General features: G+C 45.3%; 1 protein-coding gene across 1 annotated transcript in view; it reads left to right on the forward strand.

Annotated features, from left to right (window-relative positions):
* Positions 1-25,737, forward strand: part of LOC307245381 (supervillin-like) — a 79,800-nt gene that overhangs the window by 4,806 nt on the left and 49,257 nt on the right. Inside the window, exons 2-3 of the mRNA XM_080020940.1 lie at positions 13,951-14,518; positions 23,808-23,842. Of these exons, the coding sequence (XP_079877066.1) occupies positions 14,142-14,518; positions 23,808-23,842 (412 nt within the window). The 5' untranslated portion in view covers positions 13,951-14,141. The remainder of the gene's footprint in view (positions 1-13,950; positions 14,519-23,807; positions 23,843-25,737) is intronic.

The raw sequence follows: 25,737 nt of genomic DNA on the forward strand, positions 1-25,737 counted from the left end.
GGAGTCGAGCCACATCTAAATTATTAAAAACCAAAAAAAAAGGTGCACACTGGAAATGCAAATTTTAAAGGACTTTCCTTAATTGATAGTTGTTAACCTGAACAAGCAATCGTCGATTGCTTGAACATAAATGCTAATGAAGAGATAACGTGAATATTCACGACCCGTCTTTTTTGCCGACCTCCGCGACGGAGGTCGGCAAAAGGTCGGATCTCGGTCGGAGGCTAATAAAATGACTGGACATGACTAAAATTCTAACATAATAGCAGAAAGGGAATAATTTAGTTTCATATATTTTATTGGAGTCGTCGCCATATCAACATATCGCTTGTCTGTTTTTGTCGTACCTCTCCCTTGCTCCGACGTCTTTATTCCTCCCCCCGTGCCGTTCAGAAAGTGCCGTTATCCGTATCTACCGTGATCCATCTGAACGCAGCTTTAGTTGTTGAGCAACAATAAACATAGTTTATAGTTTCCTCCTCGGCATCGGGGAGCTTCCGTTTCCTACGTGCAGCCATGTTTGTTGCTTTGTCGTTCTTCTCGAAGCCTACGTCGTCGTCTACGACCACTTCTGCCGTTCCGGTGAGAACTGCTGCTTCCTGGCTGGGTCTTTTCTGTCCCGTAACGCCCCGCGCCCCCACCAAGACGGCCGTTGATGCAATTACAACAGGACCGCAGTTCTCATCGATATGACAAAATCGTAATCGACTAAATTCTTATTAGAAATTATTCGATTGTCGACGACTTGTTAACATCCCTGGTGATCACCTCTCTATTTGATGGCCCGGCGTATCGTCTTCCCTTCGCGGCGAGCGGGGCCCGATGTCGGCCGTCCCCACCAAGCGGCTCCACAGCACAAATATTGACATTAGGCCGAGGGGTATCTGACAGCATGAGCAATGGGAACTCCCCTGGGAGCGGTGCTTGGGGTTACCCCGAGGCTAATCTCTGCTTAGACAAAATTTATAAACTGCTTTCCAGCACTGACACTGAACATGATAACCGCGGTGGATCTGTTCACATTCTCCTTTAAACAACTGTAGGCGAGTGCACAACGCCAACGCCTGTCTCGTATTTGAGACGTGCGTGGGTTTTTTTTTTTTGGTTTTTTTAATGGGGTCCATGCAAGTCGACGGCACTGGACCTTTTGTGAGCTGTGTTGTAACTCGTCTAACAGCGGCACTGTTGGAGAGCAGGAGTGTGTCGGTACGTGCTTTCAAAAGCAAATCAACTTCTCTGCACAGGGTTGGTATTTGTTCAGCCAATCACGACCTTGTTCGGTATTCAAAACTTGTTGGCTGACGGGCGTTGTCGTGTGTGTGTGTGTGTGTGTGTGTGTGTGTGTGTGTGTGTGTGTGTGTGTGTGTGTGTGTGTGTGTGTGTGTGTGTGTGTGTGTGTGTGTGTGTGTGTGTGTGTGTGTGTGTGTGTGTGTGTGTGAGTGAGTGAGTGAGTGAGTGAGTGACCTGGTATTTCAGCAATTGCCTGTGAGTCCACGTGCAGCCCAGAAGGCAAATATTGAAGACCTAAGCACAAAATATTCTGTTGGGACCGTGGAGCAGGCTGTTCGTCATCTCCAGGGCGTGGACAGAACTTATTAGTATCTCCTTCCCAGCCTATGAAATGAGACCACCAGAAAAGTAATCTTGTTTATTATAAGGGTGGGCTGTTTTTTGGTTCCAATGTGCAGTGCTAATGTTTAAGCTTGTGTTCGACAAATGAGAGGAATTATGGGGAGGAAGGATCACCATTTTACACATCTGTACAATGTGTATAAGAGGAGCACATGCATAACGCAAATACATTGAATGGCTGTTTCTAATCAAGCGACAGATAAATCCCGTATCAAATATGTTTTGGTTGTGTTTTTTTTGTTTTGTTTTTTTTGTTGTAATCAGATACCACGGTTGCAACCGCTTGTTGACAAAAAAGAAAAACAAACCCCAAGGTATCGCGATATTGTCAATATTCAGCGGTGGAACAGTTCTTGTCTATTCTACACAGACCATATTTGTCATTAACGTAATTTAAAACTCATATAATCTGAGGATCTTAATAGAATTCAGTCATACTGGAGCGTTCCACTAAAGGCCTTTTCAGTCTGACTTAGTCGTTGTGTTTGTTTTTTGTTTTTATTCCATTCAGAGGAGGCTTAGTCCAATTTGCCCCCTGCTGCCATTTCACGTATCCCACTGATCTACTCAGCTTGGCCAGCTTATGTCCATGCCGTCATCCTGGCTTTAAACGGTTAATTCCTTTACTGTGAGTACAGTATTTCTCAGCTGCGACCCCCGCCAAGACGCTCGACCCCATAAGTCCACCACCACCACCCCCCCCCCCCCCCCCCAGCCGGTGGAAATCCAGCTGTCCAGATGGTGTCTGTTATGGACCGCAGACACCAGAGAGAGAGAGACAGACAGACAGATGGAGCGGGCGATGACTCATTCCATCTCGGTGATTTCTCTTTCGTTGATTTATCACTTTGTTTTATTTGTTTGTTTTCTTCTTATACGCAACTGTTCCAAACCATCTCCATATTCTCAACTAGACACACAAAGCCTGTAGGCTATTGAGTGCTGTCTTCCAGCGCCAGCCAACTGCACCATGACATGAACTGGTTTTAAAGTCCATGCTGATAAGTCGTTGACAAGTGGGAAAGAATTTGTGTTTTCTTGGGGGTGGGTGGCTTCACAGCCCTAGTAGTCAGAGACCAAGTGTGACGTAAGAGATTACCACTCTAAAGTTCCTCCCGTAGCCTATATTTTAATTCTGTGGTAGAGAATGTGTGTAGTCTGATTTGTGATGTCTAATTTCCATGGAAATGTCAACGCAATTATCTATCCATCTCTCCCTCTATGTTGACATTTGTATGGAAATTTCATATTTGGGCAGTTTCGCCAGGATGGTCAGTTGGATGTAACAGTGGAATGTAACCGTATACAGTGAAACTAAGATGAAATAAAATATATAAATGCTGTAGGTAAATTAGGGAAAGCACCAAACAGTACTGAATAAATAAACGGCTCCAGCTCTTGGTTCTGTTCTCAGTAATTGGCCCAGGGTCAATGTGTTTACGCTCACCGCGCCTTGGCCCTGATTGAGCCGCCACGACACATGGAGCCCTGCCTTACAGTGGGGGCGGGGTTTAACTTTGGGCAGAGGGGAAACCTGCACTTGCCAATTTAATTATCACTATAATCATCAGAATCTTGCGCAATCTGAATAGGTTGTATCGTTAAAATGATTGCATAATTGCCTGATCATGATTATAGACATGCTTTTTTCATCACAGGAAAATTGCATTGTCTCAACAGCTCACATCAAAACAGCAGGCAACATATACAAAAGCAGTACAATGAAATACACATGGCAATATACACCCAACCTAATGATAAACAACAGATATAACCAAAAAAAAAAAAAATCTGAAATCTGAAAAAGATAAAAATTAGATATCTACGGAACGGCTGCAACATAAACCAACATGAATCACATGAATCACAACACATCTCCATTAGTTGTGAACCCTCTAACTATTATTATATGACTAACTATTATGACTTATTACATTTCTGAGTGCCGGTTTCCCTTCTCAAATCTGAGCTCATTTGAACTGGGCATAATGGCACGGTTATAGCTTACTGATACTAGTTATAATAAATGACTTATAATTAGTTATGCTTAGAAACACATAATTACATCTTTACTCTTTGTGATTTTTACTCCTCTCCCTCTTGAGGTTTTGTAGTGCTTGTGTTCCTGGGGCTACAGAAAGTTGTCAGTGCTTGAACTGCCACAAAGCTTGGCTTGGCACATTTGGCTTTTAAAGGTAGGTGTGGCAAGAAAGATGTGCCTCCACATCCTCCGAGGGGAATCCAATGCACAATATGAATGGGCTGTTTACTTGCCAGCGAGATAAATGCCGTAAACCCCACCCTTCCTCTGCTGCAGCCATTTGTAATGCAGTCAGAGTGTGTTTGCAGATGTCTCCTTTTGTGATTTTGGACCCTCCTTTATACATTTGTTTATATAACATTACCCTGAAGCCCAGCATTGACCATTTGTGAATTTCAAGGTTGAGTGTATGTGCACATAGCCGTGTTCTCTGCACCCACTACTTGCTTTTATGTATGTGTTTGCTTTTCCCTTGCATCACATTTAATGGCCCTTTTGAATGCAGCAATGGGTAGGCCGGAAGGCTGACACAAAGGAAGACCATTTTATTTATTTTTTTATTTTTTTATTAAAGGGCTACCAACTCCCAAACCAAAACGACAACAAACCCTCAACAACGTGTACACAGGCGCACACATCTTTGAGCCAAACCAGGTTTCGGCAGCGAGCATTTGGAAGACATTAGGCCATTTCCTTTATTTATTTATTTATTTATTTATTTTATTTTTATTTCTTCAACCAAGATTCCACCGGGGCGAGAGGAAGCAGGCCGCTTTCATTACCTGGTGACAAGCAGTTTAGTTCACGCAACGTCAACGCTCATCCCAATTACAGCGCCGGTCAAAAAAGCAAAACGGGACACAGGGCAGGCGTGAGTAGTCACGGGGTTGCTATGTCAACTGCCTCATGGGTGACTGGCTGCAGTCAGCCTCTGGTAAAAAGGGATTTGGGCAAGAGCTTGTCTGTGTTAGAGAGAGTTGGAGATAGAGAGATTAGTGGCAGGCCTTGCCTTTACCTCTTGGTCCGCAGTGGACCCTGCCCCCACCCCGGTCCCTTTTTGGGATGGGGGGGTTCTTGGCACCCTGGAGAGACACTCATGCCACACAAAGCCTTTGAATCAGCCCACACAAAAAGCCTTCTACTCACCGCGCACTTCTTCCCTGTGCCGTCACTTCTGGTTCTCTTTAAAGGCCGGAACGCACTCTACTCTAATGTGTTTAAAGCGGTGCACATGGAGTGGGAGACGTAAACGTCAAATAATGTACGGACTGTTCTGTCTCTATATGACACATTAAAGGATCAAATGTCATACACATTTGTGAAGTTATTCCTAAAAAATGGTGGATTCCCTCATCAGTTCCCTGCAGAGTAGAGTGGCTAACTTTCTCAATTCACTGGCCCTGCCATTAAAGCCTCTGGCCCTGAGATAATTTGTTCTTTTGATATTATTTTAACATTAAATTGTTTTTCACCTCAGGTAAAAAAAAAGAATTGAACTGCAGTCCACGGTACCGTACATTACGTACCTAACCTCAACCTACTAACTGCCTGACGTACCGACCCAAGCCCTATTGCGAGCTCAAGGGCGATTTCCTGTGCAGGGTATTTACGTGAAATTTGAATGAATCTTCTAAATTTATTTTAACAGATTTGAATGATGATTTAAATAGTTTTAGCTGCAGCCCAACCAGACTCCCGTGCTCTTCGTTCTCCTCGAGTGACGTCGACGTCGGTCTTCCATCACTCCGAAAGACCCCCCCCCGTCAGTGGCGCCCACTACAGCTCCATTAGCAGAGATCCATCACGCCAGGGGTCCATTAAAAGCTTCTGCAAACGCAATTAAATCTCCATTCTGGCCACGGTTGCAAGCGGGGCCCTTAAGCCAACGGGCCGTTCAATAAAAGTGCTTTGAAACGAGGAACACTTTGGCCACACATTGTGCAGTATATTACTGTATTGGTGTGGTTAAAGTAAACGTATGGCCAGCTGACGGCAGACAGGCTCCTAATGAGGTGTTTTGTTACGGAGCTTCCAGCTTTGCTCGTGCCCAAGTCAGATAGGCTTATTGGATTAGGGCCTGACGACGCACAACCCCGGCCTATCCGGTCGTCCCGTCGGGTCACGTGGCCTGGCAGCCGCCGCGAGCGCTCTTATTAGTCGGCAGGAATTTCAAGATGGAGCACAGAGGTTCCCCGAATGCAGAGGGATTCACCTGTGTTGCAGCGATGACCTTCCATCGTTTCGCTTTCTTCGTGAACGCTGTCGACTGGTAAAAGTTTTTTTTATTTTTTTTTTTTTTTCTCTCCCCCCTGCCCCTTAAATCGTGGACGGATCTTTCTTTGCCTTTGGTCACACTTAATTGAAGGATTTTAAAGAGGGTTCAGGACGCTAATAAGTTAACGTAACGCGATCAGAGTCCATTGACAAGCTCTGAAGCCATAGGCCAAATAATATTTAATTTCATCGTGGAAAAACATCACTGCTTGGGGCACGCAGGTGCTCATTAGAAAGCGGGTTAAAACAAGACCAAAATAAATAACCAAATAAATACCGTGGCCCAGAGTTTTCCAGTCTAAAACTTTATAAGATGTTATTAGAGTGGACATGGAGCCTGTTTAATCAAAATAAATACAACTGCATGCCATTGATCTGTCTAGCACGAGGGAAGCTCAACCCTACGGCTCTCGATTACAGGAGTTACTTATTTGTACTTGCTGTTATTTCTTTGTGCTTATCGACTGTTCTCGAAGTTGTCCGAAATGTCTCCCATGGCTGCAGAAGCGGATGGACCCTGTTTTTCCTGCTGCTGTGTTGAGCACTGGCACCTGGCTTTGTGAGGGGAAGCAGAAGTTTCCATCCTCAACCTCCTTCCCCGAGCGCTAATGTGTGTCAGGAGCTGGCACGCTGTTTAACGGCCTCCCCTCTGTGTACACGGCGGAGAGAGAGATGACTCCTCACTGTCTTTTAAGGCTGTCTCACTCTTTGTCCAACTTTACTTGGATGTCCTTCCTCGACGTTTTTACAGTCGAGTGCTGTTGGAGTCTTGGTCATTTATGGGCTGTCAGAGTGGTACTGGGTACGCCCACTTACAAGCAAACAAAGCCTTGACATTTTCCAGCATTTAGTTGTCTATAGGATGTTTGCTTTTTCCTTCTTTTAGAAACGCACTTTGGGCTTTGCCTCCACTTTTTTCCCATATGGGGTTTATTACCATCCTGATCTCTAAAAAGCTGAATTATGAGTGTGCCGTTCAATGCCTTGACGGTCATTAAGCTGTTATGAAGGAGTGGCTGGATAAATCTGCACCACAATTACTGGTTGCTAGGTAGCACTTAAGTTGCATTAGTGAGATGACCCCAGTCATCAGATTGGGGGAAATATGGCGTGCTCCTTGTTCCGTGCTCATACTGAAAGGCAGAGTGTTTCACATCGTACCTACCTAGTTTGCCAAACAGAGCTTGCGTGCAGTAGACCCTGGGCCGCCCTCTCTTGTCCAGCCTCAGTTTGGACTCAAACAACCTAGAATTGTTTACACGACCCCCCCCCCCCCCACACACACACACTTATCCATACGATTCCAGTCACTTTGTGGGATCTTAGGGTGTTGCCTAGATTCCTGCTCTATATTCTTGTGTGGGCAAGTTCTAAAGAGAGATGCCAACTAATGCGTTGAAGGTCAGCGCTTTTCCCCCTCCAGGGAGAATTCCGACTGGGCTTCATCCCACTGTGACATGAACCCTTAAACCCACAAGTAACGGCTTATTCACACTCTCCATTGATGTGTTTATGACGAGGCAGATTTTTTTTTTTTTTTTTTTCAAGGACCCTTGAGTTTAATATGGGTGGTAGGTGATTTGAGGATGGAAGCAGGTCGTTTTCAGTTTTCACCACTCCCTTTCTGCAGTCCCACTCTTTCGACTGGAGTCGTTGAAGATTAGAGGAGTGGAACTTGAGTTCCCTGTCCTCCATCACGGAGCTAGACGGAGGCTTTTGTGAGACTAAGCCTGGCTAAATCTCCCCACCTTTTTGTGCTCGTATTCACATCTTGTCAAATCTGTCGCCTGCACTGACCGTTATGAGGAACCACTATTCGCCTTCTGAAAGATCTGTCTGCACTTGTTAACGCAGACAGTATTTTTATTTTCAAGTCCAACATTAAAATGGCAATAGATCTAAATGATATAGGAACCATAGATAAACCAAAGGATTTTTCCTTATAGACACATCTAAAGATTCAGTACAGACATATATTTATTTATTTATTTATTTATTTATTTTTTTACATTTTAGGCGATGCATTAGCTCTGGTCGTCAAATTTACCTTTTGATCAAATTGAATATGGTCATGGTTTACTGCAGCACCGGCAATAATTGAAGTGGTTAAAACAATCCCATCAGCTCTCAGTTCTGGCACTTTAAAGTGCAAAAGGATAACACCGCCCGAGATTGAAGGCATGACAAATTTACCGGTTTACATGAAGGTCAAGCTGAAGATCAAACTGCTTCTTGTGTGCCGGTCAGAATAACACGCTTGGCTGCTGCTATCTGCTCCACGCCTCTTTTTGAGTTGATCTTCAACATTGTCTCCCGTAAACAGCCAAAATGTTCTGTTCTATACACGTGCCTAGCTGTTTGTGTGATGTGACCTCGTTGATGCAGATTGTATCGAGCAAAGTTTGCTCCTGGTTAGATTAATCCACAGGTGATTTCTGTTTTGTTTTTTTTCTTATTGAAAGGTGCGTTGAGACCATTACCATTTGAGAACAAACATATGGCCCTTTTTGAAACCGCACTCTTCTCACGGAGTTCCCTTCTTAAGAAGTTCCCCTTTCCCTCTAAAGAAGCTTATGGACCCGTTTCTCAATTTATTAGAGTGATACCGCAATTCTTTTTTTTTTTTTTTTTTTTTTTTTTTTTTGCTTCAGTGAAATAAGATATTATGGAACCTCAGGAAATGACACACTTGGCAGTTGTTGATTCAGAGCTTCCTCTCGTGGACTCTAACGGCTCTCCAAGGGCAGCCAGGGGTCGAGAGATCCCCAGCCGCCGCCCGAAAAGCAGGGCTCGCTTCGTTCACGTGCCGTCCCAGAGTGGAGTTCCAATTGATGATTTAAGTTGGCAAACTCACCGTGCAGCCGAATCGCAGTGTTCCAGACCAGCGGCTGCACTCATTGGTTGTGGTACATGTGCTATGTACGTTGGTGTGGTGGTGCAGAACTGCTGGATGAAACCGGAGAGAACTGTGTTGTGTCCATCAACAAACCCGCAAAGTGAGATTCATGTTGCGCTTAGTCCCTTTAGGCCTGTCAGAAAAAACAGGCCCCTTCCCACGCTGATGGAAACGGATGAAACGATTAATAAAAAAATTTAACAAAAAGAAAGATAATAAAAAAATTAAAAAAAATGGTTGAGTGAAAAACCACATTTAACATCTGCCTTTGCGGGAACCTTTTTAGATGTCTCTGAGACACGTCAGGCCTTGTTGAGAAGGCTCTGAATTTCCTTTTGCCCTACATGTTTTCACTTGTCGCAACCATCTGTTTCTCTGAAGAACTAACCATAAAAAGGTAAAGAGGAGGGGAGGGGGAGCATGACTCCCAAAACAAAATACCTTGGTGTGAGTTCACAACTTGCTGATGAGGGCTATGATTTCTCATGTATGACTCAGAATTGTGCCCCCCCCCCCCCCCCCCCCCGTTTACTTACAAAAACAGAGGTGGCGTCCAAGTAAAGCAACCTCTTTGTTTTGTATTTCACATTTGACGTTTGAGCACATTATTCTGCAGTCCTTTTATAGGTAGTGACTTGCGCGAATTATGTGAGGCAGTTTGCAGCCATGGATTCAACGTCCAGCTTCAGGAATCCCTCATTGCCTTCATAAGGTGATTTGCTTTGGATATAAGCTGAGCGGGTCGGAGATCTTGGCTCTTCCTGACTCGGAACGTTGGTAGTCCCTCCACACAGGCCAGAGAACATGCCAGCGTGCTGCTGCCTCAGGTCGAGCCTCGCCTCTTTTCAGGTGTTTTAGGCACGTCGCTGTTTGTACCAGTTTATGCTTGGGCGATCGTGCAAAATTCCCATCGGCGGTCGCTGGGGGCCAGTGATTGCCAATATCACGATTTTATCGGGAAGCGCGTGCACATGCAGAGAACGTAATGTAAAGCGGAAAATGCGGAGGAAAGCAGCCGGGAGGCACAGGACGGTGGGGACACCGCGGGGTTTTTTGTTTATTTTATTATTATATTTTTCCTTTTTTTTCTTTTTGGAACGGAACGGCCACTCTGCCACCTCTCCCCCGCTCTTATTGATTCAGAGCGGGGGATCCGTTACAGAACACGGTAAACTACACAGTTTCTATGCTCAAATGTTTCCTGGCAGATCAAAAAAAAAAAAAAACGTCTGTCATTAATGTCAATCGACAATTTAATCGTCAGTCTGCTCAAGCCTATACCGGTTATTCCACAAGGATTTATGAAATATTTAATTTCGTTGGGTCAACCCTTTTTTCAGCTCCTTGGATGTCCACAACGCCTCTCCTTGATGGCTAAGCCTGAGAAGTTTTAATTGGGCACGAGTTAATTGACAGTTCTCATTGGCAGCATACAGTTGGGTGCAGCAGAGAGCCATGTGGCCATTCACTCCGGGTTTCCATGGAAACATTCACCCCATCCATACTGCACAGGCGGTACTTCCAATTTATATCGACTTACCATTTTTGGCTTCAGAACAGTATTTAGGCGATAAGAACAACCAATAAAAACTTTTCGACCAAAGTTTTGAAGCTTTGGCAAGCCTAATATTTCATTATTTATATTTAGGCACACAAAGCTGGACCGGACAAGGAGTGATTGTCTTGTATGGTTTTACTTTGCTGAAGCTGTCACGGGAGAGTCACTGTGGTCGACCCATTGTTTAGTCAAACACTGTTATGTTAGGTGGAGTACTGCCGGTTAGGTCAAGGTAGACACACACACACACACAGCCAGCCATTGGTTTCCTGTAAAACATTTCAAGGACTTCTTTCTTGGAACAATTTTGTGCTGTGTTTTTAATTTTGCAGCCCAGCAGGTGGGTGCGTTGTCTTTTTAGGACATATCCTCATAACTGACAAGGTTTTGGGGAATGAGGTCATAAATTCTGCCTTTATGAACCCTTCTTTTCTTTCTTCTGCCGCCTCCTCACAGTTTCGTTCACCTCTGTGCCCTCCTCAACTCTCCTCTCGCTCTTCTCCAATGCAGATGGGAGCTGTTTTATGGATGATCCCACATCTGCTGCTTCACACTGCATAAAGTCAATGTCAAAGAATAAATAAAATATGGATTATGACGAATAGAAATGAAATATAATATAAAAGTGTACTTGAATCAAGCAAACTTTTCTGTCAGTGAGGTACAACTGGAGGAAAAAAACTGATCCAATGGATGTTAGTCCTATAAAACAGACCACCAAACATTTTATCCAAAAAATCTCTCTTAAAAAGTTTCTTATTTCACTAAGAGAAATCCATACAATTTAGCTATTTTATACTTAGATGATAAAGCCGCTGGGGTCGCCACCCCCTTGGGGAGCTACATGGTTGGGAGCTCGGGGCTTGTGGCCAGACGGGGCATCTGGCTGGTTGCCGTATGGCGGGTCTCGCCTTTGCGCGGGGCGTTGGTGGGCATGGGCGTTCCGCCGGATGGCCTGCGGGGCGGGAAGTTCTGTTGGGCTGTCGTTCTGTCGGGTCGTTCTGCCTGGTTCTGCAGCCCAGGTTCTACGCCTGCGTGTACGTCTTATGCCTGCATGTGGAGGTGAGTTGTATGTACCCGTCAGGGGTGCAGGGTCTGCTTGTGCTCTCTGGGACCAGTTTATGCTCCTCGGGGCCGGGCGTGGGTGTTGCTCCGTGGGCTTCCAGCTTCTATAGGGGCTGGGGGGGGGGGTGTCTTCTGTGGCTGCAGGGCAGGGTGCTTGTTGCTTTCCTCGTGGAGTGTCTATGGCTGCGGGACTAAGGAGTGGCTGTGGGGCCTTTTTCCGCTGCTTGGATGCTCTACGATATACCTTACTGCACCATACTGCAACATACATACAGTACCGTACTGTACTGTATGTAGCATACTGTACCGCATACTGTGTCACTGTTCAGGGTTGTTCGTGATGCCGTATTTCTGCGCCGTACTGTTGTATACTGTGCTGTATTATCCCAAACACTACCTCACTTTATTCACATGCCACTTTAATGCACATATCTGTATATACATAATTGCCTATGCCATATACATAAGCATATTCCCTCTATCTATTCCATTTTATTTCATTTTATTTTATTGTATTTTATTTTATTCCATACATTTTTATTTTTATTCTATAAGTATTTGACTTACTGTATTAAGTTTTAGGAGTCAGTCAGTTGGTCTATTAGAAATAAATTTTTCCTAGGACATATTGTGTGTTATCACCGGGTGCGTTGCATTACATTTCACTGCATATATGTATGAAAGTATGTATATGACGAATAAACCTCTTGAATCTGTAATTCCGAGCTCATACACTTGAACTAATTGGGACAAGTCCCTGCACTCACCGGTGGGGACACACACACACACACACACACACACACACACACATACACACACACACACACACACACCCCACCTGCTTTGAACACACCCTCCTGATTACATCCTTCTCCTTTCCTCCCTCATTTACTGCCATAACTATAACAGAAAGAGGCCACGTGCCCAATTGCTGTTCCAATTTTCCAGGACTTAATTAACTCTGTTTTGTCGATACATGTTGTCATCTGATCTTTCTTTGTTTATGTTTTTCCATGTACATGCTGTTCGGTTCTATGTTTATTTGTCTCACCAGTTGTGATTCCCCCTCTTGAAGTAGAAATGATGGTTAGTTGTTTAAAGACCAACACATGGTAAGATCCTTCGTCAAAGAGGGGGGTTGGTGGCGGTTCTCTGTAACAAAAACAGTGCTCTTGTCATCCTCCAGGTCGTCCACAGGACAGAGTTATTGCAGCAGTTCTTGATGATTTGAGGATGATTAAAAAGTTGCATTGAAAGTTGAGAAGTTGAATTACACTTGCAGACTAACTCCATCCTAGATGCACTGGCGTACAAAAACAAGCATACTGACAGCACAGGTTTTAAAAAAATAATAATAATAATTAGATGAGATACAAAATCTTATACACACTATTCTTGCAGTCAATGAAAGTCAATAGAAAGAGAAAAATAAAATAAAATCCATTGTTCATTTTCATTGTGAAGGTTCTCTTCCCCGTAAAATTCATTTTTTTCCAGTGTAAAAACCTGCATATTCCACCGCGGGGAACCCCCCCCCCCCCCATCACTCTCTCTCTCTCTCTCTCTCTCACACACACACACACACACACACACACACACACACACACACACACACACACACACACACACACACACACACACACACACACACACACACACACACCCTCTCCAGGTCCACATTCATGCCTCTCGTAAAAACACAGCTCATTTTACCTATTACTCCATTCTTGAGCTCCTGGTGTGTCTGGGGGCCGAACCCCCTAAAGTGCTGTTAGCGTGTTGGGGTTGTGAGCGAGCGCTCCGTGGAAAAGCCTGTGTGCTTTGTTTTGAGAGTCTGGGAGGGGGGGCACTGCACGCACATAATCAGTTTTATTACTGTTGTCAGCTGAGGTTGCGTTTAAGTGAGTTCGCAAGTGCAGGGGCCGCTCCGTCCGCAGATCCGCGGGTTTTGCTGCTCTGCTCTGTGAGCTCATGCTGCATGGCCGCTCATTGTAAATACAGAATCATTACAGCCGTTGGCTGGGGCCCAAGTGTCAGAACAGACTAAGGCTCCAATTAGGCACAAAATAAAACGGGATGAAGATTATAGTATTTGATGGCTGTTGTTGCCCTCCCTCCTCCCTCCTCGTTCCGAGTGAGTGGATCAAATGGAGGTTATATGAGAGCCTGGGTGCACAGAGTTATATGAGAATCCCATTGCAGCGGTTGGCGAGCCAGCGCCGGTGATGCCTTGTCTTTTTGGCAGGGCTGACTAGATTTCACACCGGGGGGAGGTTTGTGAGCTCAGGCAGGGCAGGGCCGGGCTTGGCTTGGGAACTCGAAAGCTGTGCGGGTTACAGCTGGTTAACTATGACCACAAGCCGAATGCATACTTAGTTCCTTCGTCAACTCATTATAACAGATTTAAATACAAATGTTCTTACAGCCTATTAAGAGAAACACACTTATGACTTACTAATGTTTATCCTCTGTGTTGTTTTGCAGCCCTGCTGGGATTTCGATGAAGTGGACTATTGCTCTCCGGGGTGAACAACTCTGAAGCCATTTTTGGAATTTTTTTTCAATAGGACATTTAAAGAAGCACAGAGCTATCCACGCTGCTCTGCGTTCAGTCAAGAGAAGGTGGGTGCGTGACCCCTGAACTCTGACCGCATCTGACCGGGGAGGACGATAAGATGGATGGCATCGATACGTTACAGAGCTCCACCCTGGAGACCAAGGCAGAGCGAATCGCGCGTTACAAGGCCGAGAGGAGAAGGGAGCTTGCCGAGCGCTACGGCAACACGGAGGATTTCACCTCCAAATATGTCCGTCGGGACAGGAAAATGGATTCATCGGAAGCCGTCTCGGCGGACAAGGGGAAGTCTGAGGATAAGGCGTCGGAGAGCACCTGTACCAGGAGTGCCCTCAGGAGTAAACCTGCGGAACATGTGGAACAAGTTAACAGTGTGTCCTCCAAGGGCACAGGGGGCAGCGCTCAACTGAAAAGAGACGCAAGCTCCGGTTTAAAATCCGATTCTGACTCCGCCGTTAAGCTGTCTTCTCATCTCAGGTGAGTTAACGCCAGGTGTCACCGTCAACCTCAGAGTGGGTCTCCAATTATCAACCTCTGTTCAAGTGTTGATGCAAGGCTAGTTGCAGTTTTTGCTCGTTGGGCTAATTTGGTGCCTGGCCAATCAAGTGTGTAGAAAAAATTTTGCAAAATTGAGAGCCAAGTAAAAACCATCTAAGCCCAAAAAAATTCAAAGATGTACTTTTTTTGACTGTGTACAGTCTAATTATAAACACCTATATACCTGATTCACGATTAACTTGTTGTGCAGAAAGAGTGCTGAGTCAGTTTGAGCTATTAGGTCGGTGGTTCTTCTAGCTGTTTATTGGGATCGTTTTAGACCGGTGATTCCAGCTAAATTCAGTCAACTACTGTACCGGGTAGGATGGAAAGGCAGCAGTGTTTTGGGGTCCCAAGGACCCGATTTGAGAGTCACTTCATTTAGTCCACTACCAAACCTAGTAGTTTGAATTCTCACCCCTGTTACAGAGACAGTACACATCTCCTTACTTCTTCATGAGTCACACAAGCGGAATATCCCTTAATGGAAAGTTGATTTTTAAATAATTTTCTCTCTCTCTCTCTCTCTCTCTCTCTCTCTCTCTCTCTCTCTCTCTCTCTCTCTCTCTCTCTCTCTCTCTCTCTCTCTCTCTCTCTCTCTCTCTCTCTCTCTCTCTCTCTCTCTTCTCTCTCTCTCTCTCTCTCTCTACTGTGAGTATGCAGTGTGTGTGTGTATGCATATATAGTCCAGTGCCAAGCATTGGTTGCTTACATTATAAATATTTTATGGCCATTAAATGGCTCCAAATGAGTAAGTAGGCAGCGTTTAACAAGCCTGGTTTTAGAGGCGTATGCTCTATCACCTCCTTGAAGCAAACACCACGTCTAACATTTCCAAAATTGGCCACGTTTGAGAAGCGGAGGACTTCCCACATTTTCTTTTCCTTTTTGCCAGGGCATGTTATGTTGTTATGACATCCAAGCCGCTTGTTTGGTACACTTTTACAGCCACGCAGAGGAATTCTGATGTTGGGGGAATACCAAACAGCAGATCTTGGGGAGGGGGTCGGAAGCAATGGGAGCTTGTTGATGATTTCACTTGGAATGCCCTTAGTTTAGGTTTTTATTTGTTTTTTGTTTTTTAGTTGTTGTTTTTTTTTGGATGGTTATGCTATCAGGTTGTGGGGGTGAACAGGAAGTCCTTGCTAAATGAACAGATCCCGGCTTGTCTGGTCCTGTCAAAAAAAACCCTTAGGGGGCAGTGAGCGAGGTGATACTAAGATGGACTGAATTTAGATGGAGAGTTGAAGTCGGGGGGGGGGGGGGGGGGGGGGGGGTGCACTGTGAGTATTTTGATGTGTCTCAACACATTATCTCTGTTTTCATGCCCTCTGCTTATCAAACCAGGAGGCACCAAAGTATGATTGACAGTTTTTTAGATGATATCGGCAGCTTGTTGTGTTGAGTGAGGCCATGAACTGTGTTGCAAGTTGCAACACCCAGACGGATGAAGTGCTCCCTTTTTGACACGCCGCAGCAGCTCTTGAAGAATGCGACGTATCTCTTCTCCAATCATTTTGTAGCAGCTGCTGAGTTTTGCTTATGATTTGGAATTGAGAAAGGTCATTGCACTCAAACGGGCCCCTCGCACTACACATTTGGTGTCGTCAAGCTTTGTTATTGTTCTTTTCCTTGACAAGAAATTCAACTCTGAGTTGGTGCTTGGTCGATTATCGCCTGCAACACCCATTGTGGTACCTGACGCCGCACGCCCCGTCGGATTGGTTCCAAATTAGATCAGGGTTTGCGGTTTTTTTGGACGGCTTAAATGTAGAGATGCACCGGTCGACCGGCCGTCAATCGCAACCGTCAATCGCAACACGTGATCGGCAACCGGTCATTGTTTCGTATATTTCGCCAATGTTTTCTCCATCAGTCCAGTCCAAGTATAGTTTATATATATATATATATATATATATATATATATATATATATATAATATCTAGCCCTTAATCACAATACAGTCTCAAAGGGCTTCACAAACCCAAAAGCACTGGACCCGAACAAGTACTTTTAAAGCATATTCAACCGGAATCGACAGCTAATGTATATTTAACTAACTTTTGAAGCTACCATTTGTGAGTAATTGAGTGGCTGTAAAGAAGTTCATGCAATGCAACTCAACCAAATATCCGCCGCCACAAACCAGTGGCGTCACTGTACGGCCAGGGTGTCGAGACACAGACGCCGGAGTGCGACAGACGCGCAAAGCTCGTTCAGGGACGCACATAGAGGACGTATGGGTGCGTATGTGCACAACATTTCTATTAAAAATCATACATTTCTGCTGAAGCTATTTCATAGACAATAATTTTGGTGTCACTGCCCCGTCACCTGAGCTGCTTTCACACATGAAGCATACTGTACAACTGGAGATTGTCCTTGTCAGACATGTTCACACTGGGAAATTCTCGGTTTGGTTTATACGAGGGGCGGAGCCTGGGTCAAGCGTGCGGGAGGCAGGACATGACGCAATGACGCTGCAGAGCTTTAGCACACCCAAGATGGCGGACGAGACTTATCTCATTTTTGCGTTGATACTGCTGTGTTGATATGCATTTGTATGTATCCCCAATGTAAACGAAAGAGTGGAAAGGAGTATAAAGGAAAGCAGAAAGGGGTACGAACCATCCACGCTCCGTGCAAGAAGAGTGACGGGAAAGTAAATAACTGGGGCATGGTAGAGACATCATCGACAAGCGACACGCCCACTCGCTCGCTGTGAATTCTCTGGACAATCGCCTGTTCTGTTCACACATACCGCTCAATCGGACATTACGTGGACTTTGCACTAGTGCTGGCTGGGTAAAGTCCGGTTAGGGTCTGGTGCAAATTATTTGGACATTTGCGTTCACACATACAGCTCCTCCGGGTAAAGTCCGGATCATTTCAGGGTTGCAGTGCATGTGTGGAAGCAGCTCTGGTGTGGTCCGCCCCCCCCCATAGAGATGCCACTCGCACTCCATGCACACAAGCTGCATTGGAGTCATTCCCTGAAACAAGGATAAAGTTAGACCATTCTGTTCTCTGCTTTAAATCTTGAAATTATACAATATACTCTGAGTGGTAAATGCAGAGATCTAATTTCCCCCGTAGGGACTAATGAAGTATATAGCAATTAAAACTATATTATTTAAAACACAAACTGCTGAGCATGCACATGCTTAGTCTGCAGTTGTTGCCTCTAATTTCACTTGGCTACAGATGTTTTTCAGTTTAAGGCCAGTTCGGCCTGTTAAAGAGAAAATAAACATGTTATCGGCGTATTCTTGCTTTCTTGTTTGTTGCTTAAGTTAAATCATGAATCGGAATCTGTCATGAAAAAATCATGATCGGTGAATCCCCACTTAAATGTGTTTATGGACTCAACTCAACTTCACTTCTACAGCGTTTAATATCAATGGTGTCTCTGGATGCTTCTGCCCTGGTGGCCAACCAATGCTGAATGGTTTTTTTTGGGGTTTTTTTGTGGGCTACACTGACATGCAGTCATGCCAACAATGTAGAGTTTAGATTACAGGGAGCAGTAGAGCAGTTAGACAGGTTGATGTGGTGTCTGGGATGCCTGTCACGTCGGGCTTCTAATCTTGTCGTTCCTGTCCGGCCTGTGACGATCGATGTGTGTCAGACACGGAGACGGCGGCTGCACAGGCCTGTGTTCACACTGTGAGAGACGCCATGTGGGGTCTGGGCAAACACTGTGTTTACATGCACACATTAGGGGCGGGGATCCATACAGCATACTATCGCCATTTTTTTTCCCCACAAATTTGTATCAGTACTGCTGCCAAGATTTTTTTTATTTTTAGTATTATTATGTATTTATGTATTTATTTATTTATTTATTTATTTATTTATTTATTTATTTGCATTTAGGGCCGTGAGATACAGCCCATGTCCAAACTAATGCGGATTCATTTAAAAGTGTAGTTTTCGTGTGAAGCATTTTCGGTCCAGACCCCCCAAAAAAAAAAAAAAAAGAAAAAAAAACTTGGCCATCCACAACGAAACCCCAAAAAGCCGCGGCAAGGGGACGGATTTACTTTAACAAGCGAGAAGAAGCAGTGTTGTCGAAACATCTTAAGTTATTTAAGTTCCTCAACACGTCTACATTGCGATACAAACACGGAGAGAGAGAAATTAATAACATTGCAGTATCATAATACTTGGTGTATTGCAGCAACAAAACAAAGAATCGCAATGTTATCGTATCGGCACCCAAGTAGCGCTTGTCATTTGTATTACTATGATGATGAGCAGTCAAGTTTACTCGGCTCATCCATCAGTCTAAATATTCAAGATTCAGATTGAACAATACTACCAAGGTGCATGCATGCCGAAATTTAAATTAATATAATAATTGTTTCTTGCAATAGTCTCTGTCCTTGTAGATGTTATGAAGATGCTGTAATTGACATGACAGTTGCCCTATTGGGATAGCGCAATCAGTTTGACTATTTTTACTAATGTTAGCAGTTTTCGGATAAACAGGGAGTCATTTCTGCAAATATATGTATTTACATCATTTTGGCCCTTTACTGGATGCAGTTTAATCTAAAATACACATCTCTCTCTCTCCATCTTAAAATATTACGTGATGATTCAGACCTGAAGTTTCATTCCAAAGAAACCTATCAACTTCAAAACCCTGCCAGAGCTGTCAAGGTCAGGTCATTGTACTCCCACTTTTCTAAAGTGTGTGTGTGTGTGTTGATGTGGGTGTGGGTGTGTGCGTGCAAAGGAAACCGGGGCATCTCTATCTTTGACATTGAAGACCGGTCCGTCAGCAGGTTTATCTGCCGCAGACCAGTCTTCCTGCTCTCGCTAATTTAAAACTCGAAGGCTGTGTTCTCAACTCCCTTCCTCGTCTTTGAAATGCCGATCCGTCTCCGAAGCGTTTTCCCACAAAACCTCTCCTTTGACCAAAACGCTTCTTCGTGCTTGTGTTTAGATTGTTGGAGAATATGACTCATTTTGATATAACCTCTTTTATTTTAGCTGTGGTGGATCTGATGTGGAGATGCACCGGTACCACTTCCTTACACAGTCTGTACCGATTCAAAGAGTTTGAGGATGTTTTTTTTTATTTATTTATCAGCCCGGGGCCTTATTAAAATGTTATTTAATTTGAGAGCTTACCATTTTGGAAACAGAGATTTAACGGGGTTTATTCGGGCTTAATACGCCCGGTTTGACCTCATTAAAGCGCCCGGGCACGTTGAGAGCGCCGAGGTTCTCAGTCGTCAGGGCTCCAGAGAAGTCGTCGCCACGGACGGTCATCAATGATGGGAAGCGACGTTTTTAAGGGGGGAGGCCGGGCTCGAAAAAAGGCCACCGGTACGAGCGCCGATCCAAGCGGTTGCTCATTGGAACATAATGTCTCGCTTAACAATCTGTTTTCTCCGTCCCAGGCATTTCATCACTGTTTGTCGTAATCCTTTTTGAGCGGCGTGTGATGAAAGGAAAGAGAGGATTTCTTCATTACAAAATGTGTTGAATCTTGTATTTTTATTTTTATTTTTTTGGGGTGTGGAATTACGTTAGTCATTGTGAATTGACTACGTCTGCCGTTGGGCAGACCTCCACCAGCAAGATCATCCCTGATCAGATGTGAGCGCTCACCACATTAATGTCTCTGTCCCACAGCCGTCCCATACTTCTTCTCTCTCTTCCCCCCCCCCCCCCCCCCCCCCCTTAATCCATCTGTCCGTCAGACTCCTTTCTCTGTGTGTTTGTGTTCGACATGATTTCAGATTAAACTACAGAGGGGGAGTGAAGGGGATTTACTGTGTGTTTAAGTGTTTGATTAATGGCTCGCCTGCTTGACTTTGTCTGTTTGGCTGTTCTCCACCTCTTTACCACTGCCGTGTCCTCAACCTCCTTCTCCTTCTCCTCGTCTTCCTCCTCCTCTTGTTCCTGGTCTTCCTCCTCCTCTTGTTCCTCCTGTTCCTCCTCCTCTTGTTCCTCCTGTTCCTCCTCCTCCTGTTCCTCCTCCTCCTCCTCCTGTTCCTGTTCCTTTTGCTTCTCCTCCTCCTCCAGTTTGGAAGGCAGTAAGCAGCCGATCCGCGTGGCCCCTCCCCTTCAGTCACCGGCGGGGGCCGGTTCGACCAGGCGTCGGCGGGCCCTCCGCCTGCTGCAAGGGGCGTCGGTGGGAGGGGGTGGCCTGGTGCAAAGACGGTTCGACACGCAGGCTGTGTCGGCCATGGAGGTCGCCCAGATCCAGGGGTAGGCCTGTGGAGAGCGAGTGTTTTGGGACCAGACTCTGCTGTAGTGCAGTAGTAGAGAGTCGTGCTGTAGTATAGTAGTAGAGAGTCGTGCTGTAGTATAGTAGTAGAGAGTCGTGCTGTAGTATAGTAGTAGAGAGTCGTGCTGTAGTATAGTAGTAGAGAGTCGTGCTGTAGTAGTAGAGAGTCGTGCTGTAGTATAGTAGTAGAGAGTCGTGCTGTAGTATAGTAGTAGAGAGTCGTGCCGTAGTATAGTAGTAGAGAGTCGTGCTGTAGTAGTAGAGAGTCGTGCCGTAGTGTAGTAGTAGAGAGTCGTGCTGTAGTATAGTAGTAGAGAGTCGTGCTGTAGTGTAGTAGTAGAGAGTCGTGCTGTAGTGTAGTAGTAGAGAGTCGTGCTGTAGTGTAGTAGTAGAGAGTCGTGCTGTAGTGTAGTAGTAGAGAGTCGTGCTGTAGTGTAGTAGTAGTAGAGAGTCGTGCTGTAGTGTAGTAGTAGTAGATAGTCGTGCTGTAGTGTAGTAGTAGTAGAGAGTCGTGCTGTAGTGTAGTAGTAGTAGAGAGTCGTGCTGTAGTAGAGAGTCGTGCTGTAGTGTAGTAGTAGAGAGTCGTGCCGTAGTGTAGTAGTAGAGAGTCGTGCCGTAGTGTTGTAGTAGTGAGTCGTGCCGTAGTGTTGTAGTAGTGAGTCGTGTTGTAGTAGTAGAGAGTCGTGCCGTAGTGTTGTAGTAGTAGAGAGTCGTGCCGTAGTAGTAGTATTAGTAGTGGAGAGTCGTGCCGTAGTATAGTAGTGGAGAGTCGTGCCGTAGTGTAGTAGAGAGTCGTGCGATAGTGTAGTAGAAGAGAGTCGTGCCGTAGTGTAGTAGAAGAGAGTCGTGTCGTAGTAGTAGTAGTAGTAGTGGAGAGTCGTGCTGTAGTGTCGTACTGTAGCTCTGGTGTGAGGTTGGAGCTTTTATGTGCAGTCTAGGCCAAAAATATTAAGTATTTCATTCGGAATTTCACACATTTTAAAAATAGGTGGAAAGTACAACTAGTGCTATTGTTACAGTACTCTAGTACGTCTTCACCTTCCATGGTACATTATAGAGTATAACTCTTATTCAGCGCAGCACAGTTTTTTTTTTTGTAGCTGTTACAAAGTGCTTAAATTAACGTGTATAGCCTCTGAACAAAGTTATTGATTTTAGCAATGTTTTCAAAGACTTGAATTCCAGAAGCAATAAAAAATGATTTTCCCTCGTCACCCAACAATACTGTGACTTAATTAAGGATTTGCACTTTCCACCTCGGCATTTAAATCAGAAAATGAATAGAAATTACATTAACATAGGTTATTGACACCGTGGATCTAATATCCGGCAGGGGCAGCCATTGGAGACTGGCCGTTTGGCCCACTTCTTTTTCAAATCGCTTCAGTCCTCCCAGATCGGTTTGGGTATCTGCTCCCAAATACTGTGTTTTGGCAAACTCCGGCTGGACTCCCTTGTGTCTCTCAGCAGTGGCGCCCCCCTGGGTCTCCCACCATAGAACCCTCTTTCTCCCTCTTGTCTGAACACCACAAGCTATTGTTTTGGGGAGGATTGCATTTCTCTGGCCCTGTTCCCTGACCGCGCACTCGAATCCTAACTTTCCTTTCAAAATATATTGAATTGGAATTTATTTGAGCATGAAAGTCCCATTCAAATGTGGAATGTCGATATCAGAGGCGGCCAGGACGGCAGGATAAGGGTGACGGCTGGTTTCCAACACAAGTGCTGTTACATTGGCTTCAATAATCTTCCTTATTTTCCCACCAGAAATGCTGGGTAAAAGCACATATACGGCTTTAAAACTCTTATTGCTGTTCTTCTGGAAAGGGAAAAATCTCTTTTAACAATAAGAAAATTAGCCGTACATGACACGTGTACTGCATGCTGAATCCTCCAGTATTGATCCAATTCAGAGAATGACGTTAGAGCGTCATAATTCAACAACGAAACTAATCAGGAGTTACATGCCAGACTTCCTGACATCACTTGAATGCAGGGTTAGGCCCGAAAGCTATGGCCAGGCAATTTATTTTTATTTATTTTATTATTTATTAACAATTCCATTGTTAATGTTCCCTTTTCCAGCAGTGCTGGCAATGGCATCGGAATAGGGAGAGACGCATTTGAGGACGGCGCTGAACGACGTTTTACTCCAGAGATCTCTGCAAGCGAGTCATGTCTTAATAGTATCAACAGCTATGAGTCCACTTAGTCTGAAGCAGTAAAAATCCCGCTGCCACAGCTTTGGACCGGGGCCCCCGGCTCCAGTCAGGCTCAGGCATAAGCGCTCTGCTCTATGACTCCCATCAGGGTTCCCCTCACTCCATGATCTTTGACCCCGTCCCAGCTGGCCGCCATTGGCTCGCCATTGTGTTTTTTTTTTTTTTTTTGTTGTTGTTTTGTTTTTTTTTGAACGCGCATTCTCCCTTCTTCCCTTATTACGTCATCGCAGTCCCCCCCCCCCCCCCCCCTTTCCAAGGCAGCTGCTCTCCCCATTTATATTTAACGCCTATTACTAAGAGATGAATGGCCATGTTCAAATACTAAACGGGCTCTGCTGTTATATCATTGCCAGCGCAGGGTTTCGCTAAGCGGCATTAAGACGTGACTCGATGTTTTTATGACGCTCGTTGTGGGAGGTAAGCGGTGCTGCGTGGCCTGGCTGCTGCCTGCGTGTATGTATGTAGCCGTACGCGATGTATTCTGAGGGAACGGGTGATGAGCTCGGAAGTTAATAGGTCATGGAGAATGTGGGGGAATAGATGTGCTTGTGTTCGCCCCAAACTCTGCGTGGCCTTGGCCAGCCTGGCTCTTGTGTCGTGTATGCCCGCCTCTTAGTATCCTACATAACCAGGTAGTACGGCACGAGTAGTAAAGGTGTTCTGATTTGACTGTGCACCGGCTGTGTTCAACCCTTTACTTTATTCTGAGTGTGACCCCCTTTCTGTCTCCCCCCCCCCATCCCCTCACCCCCTTTTCCTCCAGACCGCTGGAAGCCGGCGACTCCGAGGAGCCAAAGGGTAAGAACAGTCGTTTTTCACCGTCTTCTTCACCGCGGGCCGCTCCCCTCAGTGATTTCCACTCCTCTCGGTGTGGTGTTTGGGCTCCGGGGGGCTCGACTCGCCGCGGCCTCCAGTCGCACGCCGGCAACAACGCTTCCTTTTCCCCTGCCGCTGAGGCGGAATGAGGGAGGACGACAAAAACGTTCAGAGGCACCTGGACCCGTTTCCCCGGGTTTCTATTCAAGGCGGATGTTTGGCCCGGGGGAACGTCTTCCTCTCAGAGGGCGGCCACAGTTCTCAGCACGCGCACGTGCAGGTTTTTTTGGTTTGTCTCTGCGTGTGTGTTCAACCGTTTGAGGGCTTGCTCGTGCCTAGCGGGGTAGCGGGCTGGCTTTATTTTGACAAGCGACTGAGAATCCATGTTTTGAGGGAGACGGTGACTACTTTCTACCTGGTTCTGTCCGTCTGCCTGTCTGCCTGCCTGCCTGCCTGTCATTGTGTCTGTCTGGCTATCTGCCCCTGTCTGTTGGTGTTAGTGCCTGTCTGCCTACCTGTCTGCTTATTTGCTTGTTTACTTGTCAATCTGTCTTCTTTTATCACCGTCTTTCTACAATATGCAATTCTTAAAAAAAGGACTTCACAAGGTTAAATACCAAGACAGTTTCTGAGTTTACGCTTAAGGCAGAGGTTCTCAATGTGGGGTCCGGGGACCGGCAGGGGCCCTTCAAGAGGTTCCAGTGGGGTCCCCAGCAAAATGATTAAAGGTCAAACATCACAGTCATTTAATTTACGAGTGTTAAGACGGGTATGGAATTTTCGGAATTGGACAAAATCTCACCAAATGGGGTCAAAATTGAAGGTCCTGGATGTGATAAAGGTTGAGAATTACTGATCGACAGCCTTCCTTGGACGCTTCCTGTTTACCGTTGCCCAGCAGTGTTTTGGGGTTTGTTTTTTTCCACAAGTGTTTCGGATGCGGGATGGCTGTAGAGCCCCTTTATTCAGTGCTTCATGTGTCGCCGTTGACTCTGTAAGTCTGTACAGCATGCGGCACCAGTCATTGGTTCACCTCAAAGACATGATCGAATCCTGAAGACGAAATGTCATGTAATATTTGAGATCCCATGTGTCTCCTGCAACGAGACCCGCGGAAGAGCTTTTAGCCTCAGGAAAAAAAAAAAAAAAGATTTCCTTCATGAATGAAGAAAAGACGCATTTATCACCGTAGTAGTTTCCCTGGGTTTTGGCCTCCCGTCAACACCAGACTGCGTTTTAGGTCACTGAAAAATGAGCTTCTGGAAGACGCCTTCCAGGGTGGAGATCTTTCAAAACTCACGTTTCCCGTGTGTTCGTCTGGTGGAGGTAAAACGGAGTGCCTTCAAAACGCTGACGACAGGAAGCTACGAGCGCCATGTCTTCATTAAAAGTTTGAAAGTCTCCAACTTTAGGAATTGCACCCATACAGTGTTGTGCATGAACACTATGATCGCGCCACCGAAGAACAAGCTCACTGCGCCTCGGCTTGCTGGCCTGGCATGATTTATGGGTGTGTTTTTTAAATCACAGTCATGGATTCGAAGAAACATCAAGCTCAAAAAACCGAGGTATTGAATCAGGAATTTCAGATCATTGCAAATGATAAAACCACACTATGAACTGCCAGGGTTTCTGTGGGTCCTTAAAAAGTCTTCTTCCTGAATTTTAGGCCTAAAAATTAGTACAATTCTGGCACCCCGTTTTAGCATTTTTTTATTTTTATATTTTCACCTGTGCAAGAGAGCGACGCCGTCCGCGATCGATTAACTAGTATACTGCTATTACGTTGGACACGGATAGAGCTCTTCGGTTGATGCTGCGTTCACAGGAACTCGGATAATTGTTATTCACATCGGTTGGGTTAGGGTAAGCCCTGC

Source organism: Zeus faber (assembly GCF_960531495.2).
Source record: "Zeus faber genome assembly, chromosome: 20".
Lineage (NCBI taxonomy): Eukaryota > Metazoa > Chordata > Actinopteri > Zeiformes > Zeidae > Zeus > Zeus faber.